The sequence below is a fragment of the Etheostoma spectabile genome, chromosome 12 (assembly GCF_008692095.1).
Source record: "Etheostoma spectabile isolate EspeVRDwgs_2016 chromosome 12, UIUC_Espe_1.0, whole genome shotgun sequence".
Lineage (NCBI taxonomy): Eukaryota > Metazoa > Chordata > Actinopteri > Perciformes > Percidae > Etheostoma > Etheostoma spectabile.
The window spans coordinates 656,940-675,869 of NC_045744.1; the positions used below are offsets into that span (position 1 = coordinate 656,940).

Below are 18,930 nucleotides of genomic sequence, written 5' to 3' on the forward strand. Positions count from 1 at the left end.
GCCCCATACTTTGACCGGTAGTGTATATACATACATACATACATACATACATACATACACACACATACATTCATACACATATACATACATACATCTGTACATACATACATACACACATATACATACATATACATACATACATACACACATATACATACACTACCGGTCAAAAGTTTGGGGTCACTTACACATTTCCATTCCCCTCCATTATAGACAGAACACCAGCTGATCTGAGTGGGTGGCTGATCTTTAATGTCATATCTGCATTGACCATTGTCCACAACCATTCTTTCAACGTTCCAAAGGCATGTTTTGTTTACTAATCTGATATCATTTAAAAAAGACTAACTAGAAAAACATTGGAGAACCCTTTTGCAATTATGTCAGCACATAATGTAATCTGATTACTGCCCTGGTTAAAAAAGCAATGCAACTGATCTCAGCTGGGATTCTGTCTACAATGGAGTGCAATGGAAATTTCTAAGTGACCCCAAACTTTTGACCGGTAGTGTACATACATACATACACACACATACATACACACATACATATACATACATACACACATACATACATATACACACGTACATACATACATATACACACGTACATGCATCGACAGATGGATAGATAGACAGCTAGATTCACAGACAGAGACAGACAGACATACATATATACATACATACATACATACATACATACACACATATACATACATACATACATACATACACACACACATATACATACATACATACATACATACATACATAAATACACTCATATACATACATACATACATTGATGGATAGATAGACAGACAGATAGATAGACGGAAGGACGGACAGACAGACACATACTTTATTCATCAACACACACACATACTGTATGTCTCACACACATAAAAATCACTCACAGAATTAAAGGGCTACCATAACCTACCACGTATCCCCCTCACACTGTCTAACTTGCAAAAAATATTTGAAGATTAATAGTTGGCAATGTATTTTACTGTACATTACTGTGTACTCTACAAATACTAATATTCCTAATATACCATGAAGTGGTAAAAACCCACCTGGCTTAATCAGAAGGGTAAAGGTTGCAGATATGGTGCCCCCTGGTGGTGTAAATGTCATCCTGCACCGCTCCATCCTGTTGGGGGGGGGGGGGGGGGGGGGGGGGGGGGGAGATGAGACGGAGGCGTGTGATTTCCAGTTTGAAGCTCTGTGTTTTCAGGCCAACGTGGAGCATCTGACGCAGAAGATGAAGACGAGCATCCAGAGGGGCATAGTGCTCAGGTGAGTCTCCGGACTCTTCCTTTGGTCCTTTTAAAAGACGTCCGCTGTCGTTACCTGTACTCCGTTTAGCCTGGGGGGTTGTGTGTGTAGGTGTAGGACTGAGAGAGAGAACACAACAAAAGGAGTGTAAAATATTAAACATAATTGTGGTTTTGTGATGCATTGTTGTAAATAAGTATTTGTTTCCAAGGACTCCTGTGAAACCATATGTTTGACAGCTAATGGACCTTACACACTGTCCCTCATGTCCTGTGTTGGGGCTATTTTAGTCCACTGCACCACCACGCTGGTTAATGGTCTCTGCAAATAGGACAAATGTAACACTGTGTACAGTGTGTAGGTCACATTGTTTGACTGTACTGAGGTTAGCACCTGCGTAATTTCTTTATTACAAGACACACTTGAGCACAGGGGTTTATGCACATTACAAAAAATCTGCAAACATCTCTTTTTCCAATCTGTGTCCTTTACAGTGGAGAACACAGAACATCTCCTCGGGGATTATATCTAGGTAGAACAGACTTCCAAAGAAAAGTGCTTAGAGCTGGTTCTGCTTTGTTATTTCAGTGAACCGACCCTTTAACCAACCTGTTGCCCTTGTGATGTGTGATGTGTGTGTGTGTGTGTGTGTTTGTGTTTTAGAAATGAGAACTCCAATGAGAACTTCACCACTGACTTCATCTACCAGCTGTACTGAGGAGGGACGAGGAGTGTTTGACTGTAGGAAGAACATCCTGGCATATGCAGCAGGTCGGACACACACACACACACAACAACACACAACACACACACACACACACACACACCACACACACCACACACCACACCACACACACCACACACCACACACACACACACACACACACACACACACACACACACACACACACACTTTGTTTTCACCAGGGGAAGTAAATTGGCCGGTGATGTAGGGAATCATGCTCAGAATGAATTGAAAAAGTCTATAAAATATCGATTTACTCTCCATAGTCACGAGGAGCTGCAGCCTATCCCAGCATGCATTGGGAGAGAGGTGGGGTGCATCAGGACGTCTGGGTGTTAATTCATTGATAATTGGATTCAGTGGATGTTGTGATGACAACAACGATCCTTTTACTTTCTGTATATCATACAGATATCATTTATGCTTCAAATAGAACAAACCATGTGTCCTTCTCACAGGGAGGGGCTCCTTCACCATTTGATAGAAACTTTGGCACCAAAATTGCTGCTAAAGCCATCCAGTGGGTCACACGGACGCTCAAGGAGTCTTACAAAGGAGGTACAACATGCAGACAGCTCCTTGTTTTCCTGGCCTGATCCGGCTGGGTCCGGGTCTGGGTCTGCATCACTGGATTCAGCTTGAGTGGGGTTCTAACGGCTGGTGCTTGTCTTGGCTGCAGGGCGAGTGTTTGCTAACTCGGAGGACACTGCGTGCCTGCTGGGGATGCGTCGCAGAGCTCTGGTCTTTCAGCCCGTGTCTCAGCTCCGGGACGAGACGGACTTTGTGTAAGAACCATTTTCACTTGTACTACATGTGTAACCCAGGCCTCTCCAACAAGCAGCTACAACTGGAACACCGTACTGTACATCAGGGCTGCACGCTATCAGGAAAATATGCAGTGTGCTGTAACATGAGTTGAATATTACAATAATGGGATTACATGTCATAAATAGACATATTAAAGTCAGTTCTGCCTATTGAACAAATGGAACATTAAATTGAGTATAAAAGGCTCAACAAAAAAGAATGACAGTTCCATTTTAAAGGGACATTTTCTACTAACACATCTTTTGCGACGGGATTACTGCGATGTCAATAAATAAAACGATATATTATGCAGCCCTACTGTACATCATAGTTTCTCAAAGGCCCTCACAAATGTTATGTCATGAAAATTTCATTAAAAAAAAATCATAGTATCTCATAAATGGCTGTTGCAAAAATGTCCTGAAAAGTTTAATATAGTATAGTATGTCATAAAAACGTGTGAAAAGTAGTAAGTCATAGTAAGTCAAGGCAACTTTATTTAAAACAATTCAGCAGCGAGGGAATTCAAAGTGCTTTACAGACAACATTAAAGAGCTAAGAGTCGAACAGTCATACGTGTGTCAAAAAAAGTCCGTATAGTATGTGATGAAAAGGTCATGGTCTAATATTTGATAGAGCGATATGCCAGTGAGGATGTACAGTGTGTCTCCATTGGCGACAGGCAGAACATAAAGCTGTCCTCCTCCTCAGCCACAGGATCCCCAAGGAGCAGTGGTGGCTGAAGCTCCGCCCACTGATGAAAATCCTGGCCAAGTACAAGACTAGCTACGACGTGTCGGACTCGGGCCAGCTGGAACACGTGACCCGGGTCCGACCCAGGGAGGCCAACCCCTCGGCGGCCATCTGAGCCCTCACTACTGCAACAAAACCACCACGACTGATCCACCGCAGATAAATTAAGATAGATATGAAAAGATTTAAAAAGTTATATTGTAAGGTAAAGCATTGCACTTTTCAAAGGTATTATAGAATTTATATATAAAAGCACTCCTTAGCATGCACTGTAATAGTATTGACGTTTAAGTCCTGATGAGATGTAGTTATATCTAAAGACCCTTTAAACTCCCTAGCTGAGCAAACACCCATGCTGAGGTGGGTGATGTAGTTCAAGTCTATCTTTTGTCATTTGTATTATTTTCAACAGCACTTTGAGCCCCATAATTAATGTACTCCCCTAAAGCTGCTTCTAAAAGAGAACATACGCCAGGAGGACCACCTGCTGTCAGTCTAACACCTGGTCACACCTTTAAAGCTGGCCATCTTGATTGTGAAATGGAAATGTGAACTACAGGAGGGTTAGTGAGCCAAGCTGGTCGAGTGTGTCCTATCACCTGCTCTGTGTGTGTGTGTGTGTGTGTGTGTGTGTGTGTGTGTGTGTGTGTGTGTGTGTGTGGTGGTGTGGTGTGTGTGTGTGTTGTGTGTGGTGTGTGTGTGGGTCTAGCCCGGTTGTAATCCAACCTGTGCTTTGAATGTGCCATCCCATAGTGGTTTTTGTGAACCGGGTCCTGCTGTTGCTGTAGTTTGTCATTGACGTGGAGAATGAATGAAACTTGTGTGTAACATTAATGTAACGTGCCGCTAGTCGTGTGTCCCTCAGAGTAATAAAACATTTATTGTGTGGAAAGTTATAACATTGTGTTGTGAAAGAGACTTCTTGAATCCATCCACATTACAAAAAATGATTTCCTTACCTCGAGTGGTATTTACCAATGTTTTATGGTGCTCAGAGCTTTGAAAAGTGTTTTAAAGTGAAGATTTGCCATTCTGGGCTGTTGCGTTCCTGCAGTTAGTCAGGGAGCTTGATCCCACTCGGACTGGTGAAGCTGGTCACCAGCAGCAGGAGCCCAGCTTAGCATTTGAAACTGGACTAGTCAGAGCTGTCCCCCTCCTAACCCTCTAGCTGAGTAAAAACAACACGTTGTGCTTCTACAGGAGGTTATGTGGCGGACTATATGAAATATATTTACCATGCAGACATCATGGTGGTATCAATCTTACTGTCTCCATTACTCTAGATAATTTTTTAGATTCTAAGTGACAGAAATGTTCCATTGCGTTAAATCTAATACGACACCCCGCTGCACTGGCGATTCTTGTTACCTCACCCTTTACGTTCCTACATTCTATCATTCCTGTTGGGTTCAAAAAGGTTTTTGCATTGAAGATGGTATTTCAGATATTATTGTGTTCTGATTGGTCTGAAAGTTTAATAAATTTACCACAGAGCAACCAAATAATCTATTATTCAGCAGAGAAAACAAAACCACCCAATTAAAATAATCCAAAATAAAGATCTGACTCAGATTCTGTTTAACCACTAGTATACTTTAATGCAATAATCACATTCATTATTATGTACATATAAGAGGATATATAAATAGAAAAGTAATAATCTGAAGAATCAGATTACGACTACAACACTAAGCAGTTTTCAGTACATAGTACATCTTGCCACCGTGGCACATCAGAAGTCCCCCTTCTGATTATTATTATTATTATTATTATCGGATTATTTTACAATCCATGAGGGATCCTTTTTAATGGAGTGGTTCTCTGGGCCCAGGATAGCAACACCACACGTCCTCTGACCTACGCCCAGGTATCTGCAGGAAAACCACACCAAGGACACACACTTATCTCTATTACAAGCACACTTGTCAGTTCTTTATTTTCTCTCTATTTCTGATTCCAAAGGTTTTACCGTTCAGCAGCTTCCACCAGGTCTTTGTGACCGACAGCGAAGAGTCTCTCTCTGTGATTCTGCAGCATCTCATCGGTGACTCCGCTGAGGAAGCGACCCATCCCTGCAGCACAAAGACATGGGGAACAAACTAGTGGCAGGCCTGGAAGCACCAGGACCCCAAAACCCAAATCCCAGACCAACAGTCAGAAACCCAATGACATGAAACATAAGAACTGGTAAACCGACTAAATCGGAGTTATAAACCACATTTAAGACGTTTCTAATTAGTACTCGTGTATTACAGCCGTCTACAGTACTAATAATCAATAGAAGACCCTTTGGGGGATTATGGAAGGTTTTTTAATCTAAACTTTTATAATATAATTAGACAAGAAGATTGAATGATGTAGATGAAGGTGAACTTCATTCAACACAGTGGGAGTGTCACCTTTGCTTGAGGGGGCCACAGGCGAGTCGACAGCTGAGAAGACTGACAGTTTGGCTTCATCGATGTCCTGCTGGCTGAACTGTCCCGACTTGGCCCAGTCCACACCTTTACGAAACGCAGACAAGGTCTGCACCGAGTTGGGGTCCCTGAGAGACAGATGAGACAAACGGGACAATATCAACACACTCCGTCAGTTCTAGTGACCACGGTTTGGTCCTTTGGTTTAAAGTTTTCTTCTAAAGGAAGAGGAACCCTAAATATATGATATAGTAAATGTAAAGATATAGCTATAGCTTATATATTTGTCCAGTGTGCTGAGCAGCTGCCCACCTGTAGGAGTAGAAGGAGAAAAGACCTCCTCCCATCTTGGCCCCGCCCCCGTAGGCCCCCCCCTTCTCCCGGATCTCTCCATGGAGAAACTTGGCCGTCATCATCCTCGCCAAGATGCACAAACTGACAAATAGAGAAAATGAAGGTATCAGACCGAGTGATCAGTGAGTGTTGAGCCAGCTGGGGTCTTCCTGCCGCTGGTCTTGGCGTGCTGGAGTTACCTGGCGTAGTCCTCGTGGGAGAACGCCACCGCCCGGATACTCTCACTGACAAAGTTGACAGGGAAGGGCAGCTGGAAGAAGGTTTTCATCTGACATGGCTGGAAATTCACCTCCTGAAAACAAAACACACACACACTCTTCTTAATCAGAGTCAAGTCAACAGAATACTTCTCAAAAATCTTGTTGCTTCCAAGATTTCTTTTTTGCTTTTATGAAAGCCATTTTCCCCCTCTCCTTTAATTATCTTCCATCACCAGAAACTGCTGTTCTGTTTTTGGTGATTATACAAACTAAACTCAACAAGGCAGCAATATAAACAGAGGACAAACAAATGGATGTGATGGCGATGAGGATGGGAACTTACAGAGATGAGTTTCCTACTCAGTCGGGGGTCACCCAGGGGGTCTATTGGCTTCTGGAATGAAGGAAAACAAGAACATCAAAGGAAGTTAAATATTATTTTTGATGGACAAGCCTATATGACTTCAGTTGCCTGAATCATGCCTGTTGTTGATGACTTACCACAATAATATTACTTCTGACAGGTTTGCGTTCCTTTCTGTTATCAGCGACTTCCTTCATAAAACTCTCCAACTGGGCTGCTGTGTCAGACATTTTCTGTGGAGTGGTGTTCACTGCACACCTATAAAGGGACAGATATTTAATTTGAAGCAAAAGAAGTATGCCAAGTAGAGGATATACAGTACATATTCCCTGAAATCATGAACAGCAAAAAAACTCGAGACTGGAGAGGCTGATGATTCAGCGCTTCATACTGAAAGGATCAGAACCAACGATGTAGCGGGTGCAGCGTGATATGAACCCACCTCATGGTGTCAGGGTTGAGAAGGTGTTTTTTGATCCTGGGTAGTGTTCGAATGACGTGGCTGAGGTCTGACATCTCAGCTATCCTCTTCATAAACTTCACCTGATGTTTAAATAACCACACACAAAACAGCTGTTTTACAAACTGTCGAAACAGGTGGAAAAAAACTAACAGTATGTGTAACATCAGAAATAACTTTCTATGTAACATGAAAATCCTTTAACGACTTATTTGTTTAGTTTTTAATCACAAGTTGCTTAAAAAGTATAAATTCCATGCCGCAGCAAATGCTGTGACAGCAGTTTTATTAAAAAAGAAACCTATAATGCAGTGCACATTAAAGCCAATAGGTGGCAGCCAAGGCCGATCCACATTACACAAACAGCACATGTCTCAATTGAAAACAAACATTCATTGAAGCATGTTAAATTTGAAATTGTAAGAATTCTTCCTTTAGGAGGATTTTAAGTTGTGTGATCGCTGTTATACAGAGTAATAAAGAACAGCTGTAGTGAAATCTTTCTAGGACATGGTCAAATTTTAAAAATCAATGCCTATTGCACTACATATGGTGATATATTCAGTGGTGAGGTTGTAGGAAATACCCAGCCCTACTTTGAGCATTTCCTTGTTGCTGAAACACACAAGGCCAGTATCATGATTACTCAGTACCTGTTCCATCCCATGGAACATCTCCTGCAGGTCTCCTGCTGGAGTCAGGTGTCGGCCTGCACGGGTCATGGCGTACATGTGACCAGAGTAGGAGATCCCATTGGCCAACTCTTGCGCTGACATCATCACCAGCACTCTCAGGCGCTCCTCATCATCAAAGTGGGGCCTAGAGGACAAACGTTGCTGAGGTTAAGGCCACAGTGTCTCTGCATCCAGCTCACTGGCATCAACATGCTTGACTCTTGAAACGGAGTGAAGTTGTGTGAGTGACAGCTCTGATTGCTGGTGATATGGAGGTGTTAGGGGACGTACCTGTTGAATATGTCTCTCCACAGCTGAAACATGTGAGGAAGGTTCCTCTCCAGGCAGGAGGAGGACAGGAGGACACCCTGAAACAGAGAGCACCGAGCCAATGTTTTGAGAGGTTTTGCTTTTAGCCTGGACTCATGTTTCATTTGCTCTGGCAGATAAGTCTGGCCCCTCCCATTCAAACTGATTTCTGGTTAAACTTTTACTGTGACCCGTTTATGATTTTAAAACAATGTCTGACAGAGGAGCGTCATGCTTGAACGTAGTTACTTGACGTAACTGGCATTCTCAGTTGAGTACAATGCACCTCAATACTTTTTAAGCACCAACCCACCTCTAAAAGAATCGAGTATCGGAAAATACCTCGCATTCAGTACCCAAATTTAATACCCAAGGAGCGCCAGGGGGCCAATAAACATGCAGCATGCTTCTACCAAGATCTACTAATGTTTGTGATTGGCTGTGTAACTTAACACGTCGTAGAAACACCTAAGAAAACTCTACATAGTAGGAGCGGAAAAATAAATTAAAATATAAATGGCTTAATGTGTAATGTTGTAATTTTTTTGTTTTTAAATAATTGGTATCGGAACAAGTATCATATAGAAAACGGTATTGAAGTTTCCTTTAGGATTTGTGGGGGCAGGTCTGTCCGAACATCAATAAATTGTCATTGATGTTGACTAAATAATATTAATGTAACGGACCGCCACTACAGTTTGGCACATTTGTGAACCGTGGAAGAAATGCAAAATTGAACCATCATAGCATGAGTTACAGTCTTACAGCAGCAATTGTATGAACGGGACAAAGCAGAGATTTTTCAAAACTCTGCACGGACAACGCTCGCTGCAATATAATATAATATAATATAAAATAATAGGGCTGTATAATGGCGAGCCAGTGTGGTCACATTCTGTCTGAGACACGCATGTACAGTATGAGCTTCAGTAACAAAAAACACAAAATACAACAAGATAAAACATATGTAGTTATTTGCACATGTGCTCCTAAATACATTTTACAGTTTGCACAAATATATTTTTAGTCGCAAATGCAATATAACTGCTCACACTGTTGAGACCTGAAAGGCCGGAGCTTATCGCAGCATAAACTGGGAGTCAGGGAGTACAGATGGACCAATTACCATTTTCTAGGCCGATTCTGATTTTCCATTGAGTTTGACCTGCCAATTCCAATTCCATTTTTTCTAAGCACTTTTTTTTAAGCACACGCAAAAAATTTTTTTTAAATTCTTTTCTTTAATTTACATTACTTTTTTTAACAGATATTTGACAGAATCAATAAAATAGAAATGTATAGATTCCTTCTGGTGTGGGAAATTCACACACATTTACAGTGCAATACCAATATCCAACTAAGAAAAAGTGATATATTTAGCAAACTAAACTGGTGTATGAAAACAGGTCATGCATTTGAACAAAAGGCCGTCTATAAGCAGTGATTGTTGAGTGCATGTTGGAGAATAGTGCGAACACGCGCTGTCCGAGGGATAACTAACCAGTGGTGCTCGCGTGTGTGCTGTTGTCGGTTGTCGGTTGACTGTTAGCTGGGGATTTCCTTGTTTGGGTTCCTCACCTGTTAGCTAGGCTGCACCGGGCTGTTGATTTGATTTGCCGATTGAAGCCCATACTCACGTTGGTATTTTATGTGCATTATTTACATGCTACAGTAGTCACACTGCATTGATATAATGTGATAGTGGATTTATTGTTATTATTTGCTAGCCTATATATAATTCCTGTGCACTGTGTATGGAAGCCAATGTTATTTAGTTACAGCATTTGCCTAAAATCAGCATATGTTAGACTATGTCATCACGTGAAAATTGGCCAATTCCGGTCACCGGACGCTCAATCTGTGCTATCAGGGAGCCAAATGGACTGATGGATAGGTTTGCACATTTACAAACTTCTGATTTGGATGTGTGTGGGTTGCAGCAGGACACAGACATGTTATCACAGAGGCACTATGGATGGAAATCAAACCAACCCTTTACACTTGCTTTGCTTTAGTCACTGTTTTAGACAGATACACTGAGCTGGCACTGACCTGCTCATACATGTCCAGCTGGGTGGAGTCAGGGGTAACCTGGGTGGAGACAGACATGCCCCCTGTCCTCAGCTCCATCTGCTGGGCCTGTTGCCTGTAGTCCAGAGCTCCACAGCCCATCCTAATTACACAAACAGAAACACACAGTCTTTAAAATGTGATTTGCAGATTTGGAAGCATGTAGTCTTAGAAAAAAACACTAAAAAAGCCTATCTGTCTCAATCTCACATTTAAATTACAGTTCACAGACTGTACAGAGCATCAGTAAAATCCTGATGTATTTATTAAAAGAAACAATAAAAGAAGAAACATGTTTAACTGTATTAATCTCAGCATTGTGCTTCTTAAAAACTACAGTCAGTGTACATGTACTGTATGCACGAAACAAAAATGACACATTTTTAACCTCTTCTTGTTGTTCTGGACTGACCGATGAACTCACTTAGTAATGACACTGCAGAAGAGCGGGACATAAAGCCTGAGGTCCTCTGGCAGGGTGTTGAGACTGCACACGGCTCTGAAGTAAACCAAGCCGTTGGTGGGCTGCTCACAGTACTGAACTGGTACACCGCCTGTGGAGATTAGGAGAGGACAGCCCTGGAGAGTTTTACCAAACACTCTTGACTTGGGTGAAGATGGCAAAATATCATGTTACAATTGCAGATATGGACTGTAACATGGTGAACACTGTACTGTACCTGCAGTGCTGATTTGAACAGGAGTGATGGGTATCGTGGGCTCAATATCAGACACTTTGAGTGCAGGCAAACAGGAAGCATCCTGGGTTTTACTCTGAGTAGCCAGCAGCTCTAGACCTTTCCAAGAAGAAAACACCACTGTGATATCTAGCAGACACTTGAATATGAAGTCACAGCAGTTTGATCACATTCATTTTAATGGACATCTTCATCATAGACAGAAAAAACCTGTCATGGTTCATGAGAACTAATTCCCTGAAGATGGCCACCTCCTTGCTGACCATGACTGTACCTGGCCAATGACTCAACATGTTTAGATATACTCTCCTGTGTAACACGTTGGGCCCTATCCTGACCCGGCGCTGCGCTTAGCCCGACGCAACGGTCTTTGCTAGTTTAAGACCAGCGCAGTTGTTCGTTTCCCATCCAGCACCCATGTCTTTTAAAAAGCAAATGCATCTGTGCCCATGGGCGTGCTGGTCTTACAGGGTGGTGTGTTCAGGTGCATTCTGGGTGTATTGCTATCTTGGGGCAGCGGAAAGTGGTCACACCATTGACCCACAAAAACCTGGTATATAATATATATATATAAATAATGCAGCATTTCATTGTTATTTTAACAGCACATTAGTCAAATGTTCCTAGGCTCGTGCGCACACACACACACACACACACACACACACACACACACACACACACACAAGTACTTTAGGCCAAATATAAATAGGCCACTTTCTGTGTATATTCACAAGCCAACACAGTATCAATTTTACCCAGTAAGTGTGTTTACTGGTTAGTGTATTTTAATTTATTTTGCTTTGCTTTACTATTACATATACAAGATATGTTTAAAATCTGTATATAAATGCACATTTGGGTAGAAAGAGGGTATAAGTTTAATTACTAGGTTTGTGTAGAGTGTCCTACCAAGCAGCCAATACTGTTGCTGAAGTTTCCTAATGTTAAAGTAAGAGAGTGTTTAACAGTGACCAAGTATTGGTGTTGATTGAGTCAGACCTTGTGAACTGACCTTCTAGCAAAGGAAAAGAGAGAATCCACAAACACATTGAGCAGTGAATTCATGGTTACCTTTCTCGTAGATCTCTTTTCGGTCACTGTGAGACAGAGCCTGGATCTTTTTCTGGAGCTTCTCCTCCTCAGCCTGGGCCTGTTTCTCCAGGTACACTTCATCTGGGCTCATGGACAGAGTCAGTCTGTGTGTGTTCTCCTGGGGGGGTAAAAAAACAGAAATTAGAATTGCATCCTGGAAAGTTCAACTAGAGGACCTGAGGCAAGGCCACTGGCAACATCAAGTATCTGGGCTCGTGTGCTGACCTTGAGAAAGAGACTAAAAACCCAACCAGCGCTAGGGCTGAGGAAGCTGACCTTTGACTTTCCTAACAAGGATGCTGGGATGTTGCCTGATACATACAACTAGAAAATAAAGTTAAATTGTATTTCATGATAGAAAAGGATTCCATTTTATTACAGTTCCAGCCCCCCACCCCACTTTTATTCTTGCCCCTTTATTCTTAGGCAATCAACTTGCCCCTATACTCAAGAGATCCAAACCCATGTTTAATTCACCTTAAAGTAGTGTCTAACTTTCTCCTGCAGGAAGCAAGGCTTTTCCTTCAGGGACTGCCTGAACTTTGCAACACTATCAGTGATCTGCAGCAGCTCCACCGGGTCGCCGTCATGGTTCCACGACGATGCAATGTACTAGAGACACAGACAAAATGTCAGGGGTGAGGAAACCAAAAACAGTCGCTCTGAGAAAAAAAGATAACAATTTAGTATCTTGTTTAACACTTGCTTCCTCTTATTTCACAGATGAATTACATAGCACGATTTATACTTCATAAAACAAGTGAACAAGTTGTCCACTAATGCCCGTATATCATTCATTTTAAATATGTCTAACTGTTGAACTAGGGCTGCCCCCCCTTAGATGATTGGTCTTGAATTACAGCAATAACACATTTTTTAAAGCGCTGTTCTAAACACTCAAAGATGCTTTCCAGTTCTGGTTACATCCAGACTAAACAGACGAGGTACGTAGACAAGGTTACTTGACAGACAGTAACACTGCAAATAAACTGCCGTGGTCACAACAAGGTCTCCCAGGACAATAACTGTGGACATGTTTACATTCTTTGTATTTGTATAGATTTATACAGAAAAATATGGGATAAAAGAAATGGGAAATAGAAATGCAAGATTTCAGTCACAAAGAACACAATCTAACATCCTTAGTGCTGCTTCCAGTCCTCACACATGGAGGTTTCTAAGTACATGTAGAGTCCTTGTGGTTGTGGAAACAAAATGATGGTTCCAGGTTCCAGATGAACAGCAGTGAACTCACCGAGGCCAGAGACAGGCCGAAGTTTGTGGACTGGTGTTTAATCTGGATCTCAAGCTTATGGAGGAGAGCCTCGATTCTTTCCTCCTCAAAGCCTTTCCTGTGAACAAGGAGAAGTGATTCAGTTTCATCTTATAATAATATAAATAAATAATAGAATAATAACAATAATAATAATATTAATAATAGACAGTGAACAGAGATGACATGAAGCTTTTATAATGAGCTGCACTCCTCACACAAAGCAGTGCAAATTTGATAACAAGCCATGAAAGAAAAACCACAGCACCGATATGATTGTGGTACTTACTCTATAATGTCATCGATGGTCTGGCTGATGATTCGTTTCACCCTCTCGGTGTCCTCCTCAGCCATTCCCTGCAGTCCGATGCTGAACGATGCCTCTTTGGTGCTGCCATCATATCTGCACAACAGGACATTTCAACACGCTCAAAAATGCAAGCATGGCCAAATGGCACTGCGTCAAGGGGTCAAATACCTAAAATGATGGGTTTTATCCCAGACACTGTAACGGATCCAAACTTAGTAGAACAGGTTTGCTACTTTCCCAAAGCATGTACACACCCTACGACAGAAGAGAAGTCGGTTCCTATCTTGGGTTCAATGAGAGCCTTGTAGAAGGGAGAGTTTGGTCCAGAGATCATCAGAGATGACAGCAGGCTGAGAGTGAATCCTTCAAACGTGTCAGTGATGCTGCACAGAGAACCACAATAAGGGATCAGATGTCACTGAATAACTAACTGCATGGCATTTCCCCCTCTCTCTCCCCTTTCTTGTCTTCGGCTGTCCTATAAAAATAAAAGGCCTACAATGCCCCCAAAAAAGTTTTATGATGTATTGAGAAAGAGTGAAAAGTTCTAAACATGACTATACAAGCTGCTGGAAACAAGGGCCAAACCAAGAGATCAACAGAACCAGAGGATGCAGTAACTGTAGCTTTAGAATAAATGCCATCATGCTAAAATGACTTAAAGTACAAATGTCAGCAGTAAAATCGAGAGGGAGATAATGTGATCTTACTCTCCCAGCAGGTAGCTGACACACAGCGTGTTCTGCCTGGCTGGATCTGGAGCCATAGCATCAGGGCTGCAGGTTACATGCTCTTCTCTCTGGGAAACCAACGGCATTCACAGTGACATCACACAGACTATTCAATGCAAACAAAACAACGGATGCATGCAAGTTATAGTTAAATACATGAATTTAGAGAATTCTATTGTTACAGTACTTTTGTTATCTCTAATACCATGTCAGCCTTACTGTATGTTACAATAATATGTCTGAATTCTGAACTTACAGGGCTGCTCCAGTGTGGCTGGGAGGGGACCTCTGTGTTTGGGTTGATGCGTTGAAACCTGGACAGAGCTTCCTCTTCTATCTGCTTCAGATGCTGCTCCAAAGGCAAATCTCCATAGGTGAAGAACCTGAAGACCGTATTGAAGACTTACGCATAACACACACAGCTAGCCTGCATAAGGCTACAGCAGGGAATTATTCTAAACAACGAATAATGCCAGACTGAGTAAGCTATGGGAGTACAACAAAACATGTTTCTGTTCTAGTGTGTCCCCGTCTACCTAGCATTGCTGGGGTGGTAATGTGTGGCGTGGAACTGTTTGAGCTGCTCCCAGGTGAGGTCGGGGATGGCTAGAGGCTCCCCCCCTGACACCACAGAGTAGGTGTGGTCTGGAAACAGCTTGTTCTGGAGGTGCTGGGCATACACACGCTCATTGTCCGACTGCAAGAATACACAAACACAAATTATTATTTTAGATTCTCCCAACATGTTAAATATATGAAAGCATTACTGATTCCAAGATAAATAATGTAAACATAAAGTTGAAGTGGTTGTTGTCACACAAACATACATTTCCAAAAATGCAAGAAAGAAAAGTGAAACTGCACCAAGCATAGTTTTCTTTGAATTAACTTTTTTTCTGTGTTCTAACTTTATTTTACACCAGTGTATTACTGTAGTAAGTAGGAAAATCATGGGTGCATTAAATGTAATGCCCCAAATGTAAAATCAAAAGCACTGTGTAGAACAAGCAATTGTTATACATATGAAATGTTAATGACAGTGACTGGGAAAGTGTTGACTTACAAAAGCCCCCTTCATTTCATTGAACACCACTCCTTTGAAAACCAGGGGGGAATTGATATCGGTGGGGGTTTCATTCTCCAGCCTCCAGCCCTCCTGCCTGGAAAATCCAGACATACAAAATCAAACTGGGTAATGCTAATCTCATCTGTTACAGATCTGGTACAGCCCTGCCAAATGATATTTGCAAATGCTTGGTCTGTTTTAGCCGACTGTTGGACAATACACAGAGGAACTGGCTGTTCAGACACATTCACAACCAGGTGTGTGTAACTTTGGCTACTGTTTTCTTATAATGCCATCACGCTTTTTATAAAATAAAAGTGAGAAGTTGTTGCACTTTAACATGTATAACTGTGGATATAGCCAAAAACTCACCAGAAATCCTGCTCTCGTAAACAAGGGAAGAAAACTGCATCCAGGTAGACTGACAGAAGATTCTGGAAATCCTTCCCATTTTGGGTCGAGAACGGATACATGGTGTAGTCACTGGCTGTTCACAGGAAAGGAAGCAAACAAACAACCCATGCAAAAAGCTCTTCACCCATAGAAAAATCAACCAACCAGCAGGTAGAAGTCTGTTTACTTTCTTTTGAAGCTGATGAGTAAAATAATGACAGTGGCTTCTTATTCCATCCATCAAGTTTGGGTGCATGTAAACACTCACTCATTTTCAATACTTAAACCTCTATTATACATGTCCAAATATAGAACGTATGTATAATCTAAATACTTGCATCCATATACTCCAGCCTCTAAATACTATTAAATCAACTGGGACAGTCAAGCAGAGCAAGGCTATTGCAATAATGTGAAAAGCTCTGGAAAACTAAAATCCTACATTATTTCCACATACATGCATTAAACCTGTAAAAGTCCTTAGCCACTGATTCTTCTTCTATTCAGGATATTCATGTTAACATAAGAAAAATGTTCCCCCAACGTTTTGCTCACAGACTCAGAGGTCACTCGACACATTTAGTTCCATACCTGTGAAAGCGTTCATGAAGGTGGACAGGGACCTGTTAAGCATCTTGAAGAAAGGGTCTCTGCAGGGATACTTCTCCGATCCACAAAGCACCGTGTGCTCCAGGATGTGCGGGACCCCCGTGCTGTCCATGGGAGTCGTTCTGAACTGGACACTGAAAATACAGGAACAAGTATAAGAGCCCTCGGATTTATTTACTAAGCTGGAGAAAAAAGATGCTGCTGTATAAACAAAAACTTCTTAAAGAAGAAAGAAAGTTCCGATCTGTTGTTGAACATGAATATCAATAGGTAGAAGTGATGAAACACATATCAACCAACCTGAAGAGGTTATTGGAGTCATCTCTGGCTGCATGGAGGTACTGAGCTCCAGTTGTATCATGTGTTAACTTCACTGCTGTGAGAAACAAGTCAGGGACCACTACAACCTGGGGGGGGGGCAGAATTAGCAGCAGAAAGGTCTAATCTCAGCCACTGAATAAAACCATGTTTGGTACCAGAAGGCCAATTAGACATTCAACCATAAAACAAAACTTTTAAAATTCAAGCAGAAAATGGCTGATTTACTTGTACAGTGTTGTTCCATACATGGATATCCACCTCCGCCCAGTGTCCAGACATTACTTTATAACCCCAAAATAGGTGAAGTTTACCTCTCTGACTGTAAAGCCATGGATTTTCTGTCCTGGTTGGTACTGACTGGCCCTCTCTTTTGCTGAAGTGCTCTTTAGCTTCCACGTATGCTGCTGTCCATTGAAACTGGGAGAAGAAAACAGTTAATGGTACAAAGAATAATTCCCTCCATGTCTGCACAAACTAAAGCCAATCTTATATCTCAATATTTTATTGCATCAAGTATCTTGTGTACTGGCTGACACATCCCCACAGCAAGGCACAGCTTAATTATGATGCTAAAGCTTTAGTTTTAGGTTTCCTCTGTTGCAAAATGTATATCTGTGCAAAACATACTGCGGCCACACAACTTCCATGTTGACCTTAGGTTTTAAAGATGAGAAAGTAACCACTGTAAGGGTAGAAAATATATATATATATATATATATATATATATATACACACATGTAAATTAACAAGCCTTGTGTGGGTATCGGTATTTCTAGAGTGTGCATGCATTTCAGCCTCAGACCATATGCAAATACCGTTACATTACTACACACTCCTACCTCTCTACAGGCCAAAGCATGAGCACTTCACAATATGGTGATGTAGGCTGTGTGAAACTGCTATACCTAGCTAAGCCTAACCTAATTTAAGGGGGGGGGGAGATCTCTTCTTACTCTGATAACTTTAACCCAAACAACAGTTACGGCCCACAGCCTCCATAAGGCTGAACCTGCTATGATGTATTTAAGGACCAGTGAATAGAAAACAGATAACTGCAAAGGAATACATTTTAATCTCTGCTTGCATCAATAGTTTCATTAGTTAAAATGTAATATTTCGACAAAGTCATAGTACCCTTTCATATCACAATATACTCACGTATTGTTACAGTCAATGAATGTTGAAGTCGACAGCACACTAAGACACTTTCAAATGATGAGCAGTAACGTTATGACAAGTATACTCACTCATTGTTACCGACGGGTTTTTTTTTTTTTAAAGACTATTTTTTGGGGCTTTTCCACCTTTAATTTTGAGAGGACAGTCAGGTGAGAAAGGTGGAAGAGAGGTGGAGACATGCAGCAAATCGTCACAGGGCGGACTCGAACCCTCGACCTCTGCGTCGAGTCGTAAACCTCTCAGTACATGTGTGCCTGTTCTACCACTGACCAACCTGGCCACACACACACACGTTTTAAATGATTACAATACGTTATGCCGTATACTCACACACTGTTACACACTGTCAGAGACTGTTGAAGTCGACAACACACACACACACACACACACACACACACACACACACACACACACACACACACACCAACACACCACCACAACACACACACACACACACACACACACACACGTTTTAAATGATTAGCAATAACGTTATGCTAAGAGCGTTAGCTAGCTAGCTTACCTCAGATATCGAAGTTTCTGGAGCACCGCCTTCGTTTGCCTAAACATGGCTTTGTCACTCGCAAAAGTACTCAAGTATGTCTACTTCCAGTAAGTTCGGCTTTGGAAATAATTGTTAATTCTAATTAAATTTGGTCAATAAGTCCACATTATTTCTGTTGAGCATCGCCGGCACGGTGTCCTCTCATGCCGTGTAGTACAGTTAACACATTGGGTCAGTGGCGGACGTAAATGAGCGGCACACCTGCGCAGATCGCAGATCTGCCAGCCGCGTTCTGCTCAGTAATGCCCATCCAACCGCCA

General features: G+C 41.8%; 2 protein-coding genes across 2 annotated transcripts in view; one reads left to right on the forward strand and one right to left on the reverse strand.

Annotated features, from left to right (window-relative positions):
* LOC116699378 (ATP-dependent 6-phosphofructokinase, platelet type-like) overlaps positions 1-4,453 on the forward strand; it is a 25,560-nt gene extending 21,107 nt beyond the window's left edge. The window contains 7 exon segments of the mRNA XM_032531924.1: positions 1,240-1,301; positions 1,944-1,994; positions 1,996-2,037; positions 2,039-2,051; positions 2,484-2,583; positions 2,705-2,810; positions 3,544-4,453. Of these exon segments, the coding sequence (XP_032387815.1) occupies positions 1,240-1,301; positions 1,944-1,994; positions 1,996-2,037; positions 2,039-2,051; positions 2,484-2,583; positions 2,705-2,810; positions 3,544-3,700 (531 nt within the window). The 3' untranslated portion in view covers positions 3,701-4,453.
* Positions 4,454-5,162: 709 nt separating this feature from the next.
* Positions 5,163-18,930, reverse strand: pitrm1 (pitrilysin metallopeptidase 1). The gene is made up of 27 exons (XM_032531926.1): positions 18,629-18,930; positions 17,238-17,343; positions 16,906-17,012; positions 16,588-16,739; positions 15,976-16,090; positions 15,601-15,697; positions 15,074-15,234; positions 14,794-14,920; positions 14,517-14,605; positions 14,061-14,189; positions 13,786-13,899; positions 13,479-13,575; positions 12,701-12,835; positions 12,203-12,341; positions 11,114-11,230; positions 10,858-10,987; positions 10,416-10,536; positions 8,346-8,422; positions 8,034-8,199; positions 7,363-7,463; positions 7,058-7,178; positions 6,900-6,950; positions 6,536-6,648; positions 6,315-6,437; positions 5,985-6,130; positions 5,555-5,657; positions 5,163-5,456 (listed from the first exon to the last, which is right to left on the reverse strand). Exons 1-27 carry the CDS (start codon positions 18,673-18,675, stop codon positions 5,363-5,365), a joined length of 3,078 nt encoding a protein of 1,025 aa, XP_032387817.1. The 5' UTR covers positions 18,676-18,930; the 3' UTR covers positions 5,163-5,362.

Excerpts from the sequence above, each read along its gene's own strand:
- pitrm1 (XM_032531926.1), bottom strand. The coding sequence starts at position 18,675 with ATGTTTAGGCAAACGAAGGCGGTGCTCCAGAAACTTCGATATCTGAG. Across the intron at positions 8,423-10,415 it reads AGCTGGACATGTATGAGCAG|GGTGTCCTCCTGTCCTCCTC; the intron begins GTCAGTGCCAGC and ends TCTCTGTTTCAG. Across the intron at positions 6,951-7,057 it reads TCAGAAGTAATATTATTGTG|AAGCCAATAGACCCCCTGGG; the intron begins GTAAGTCATCAA and ends CCTTCATTCCAG.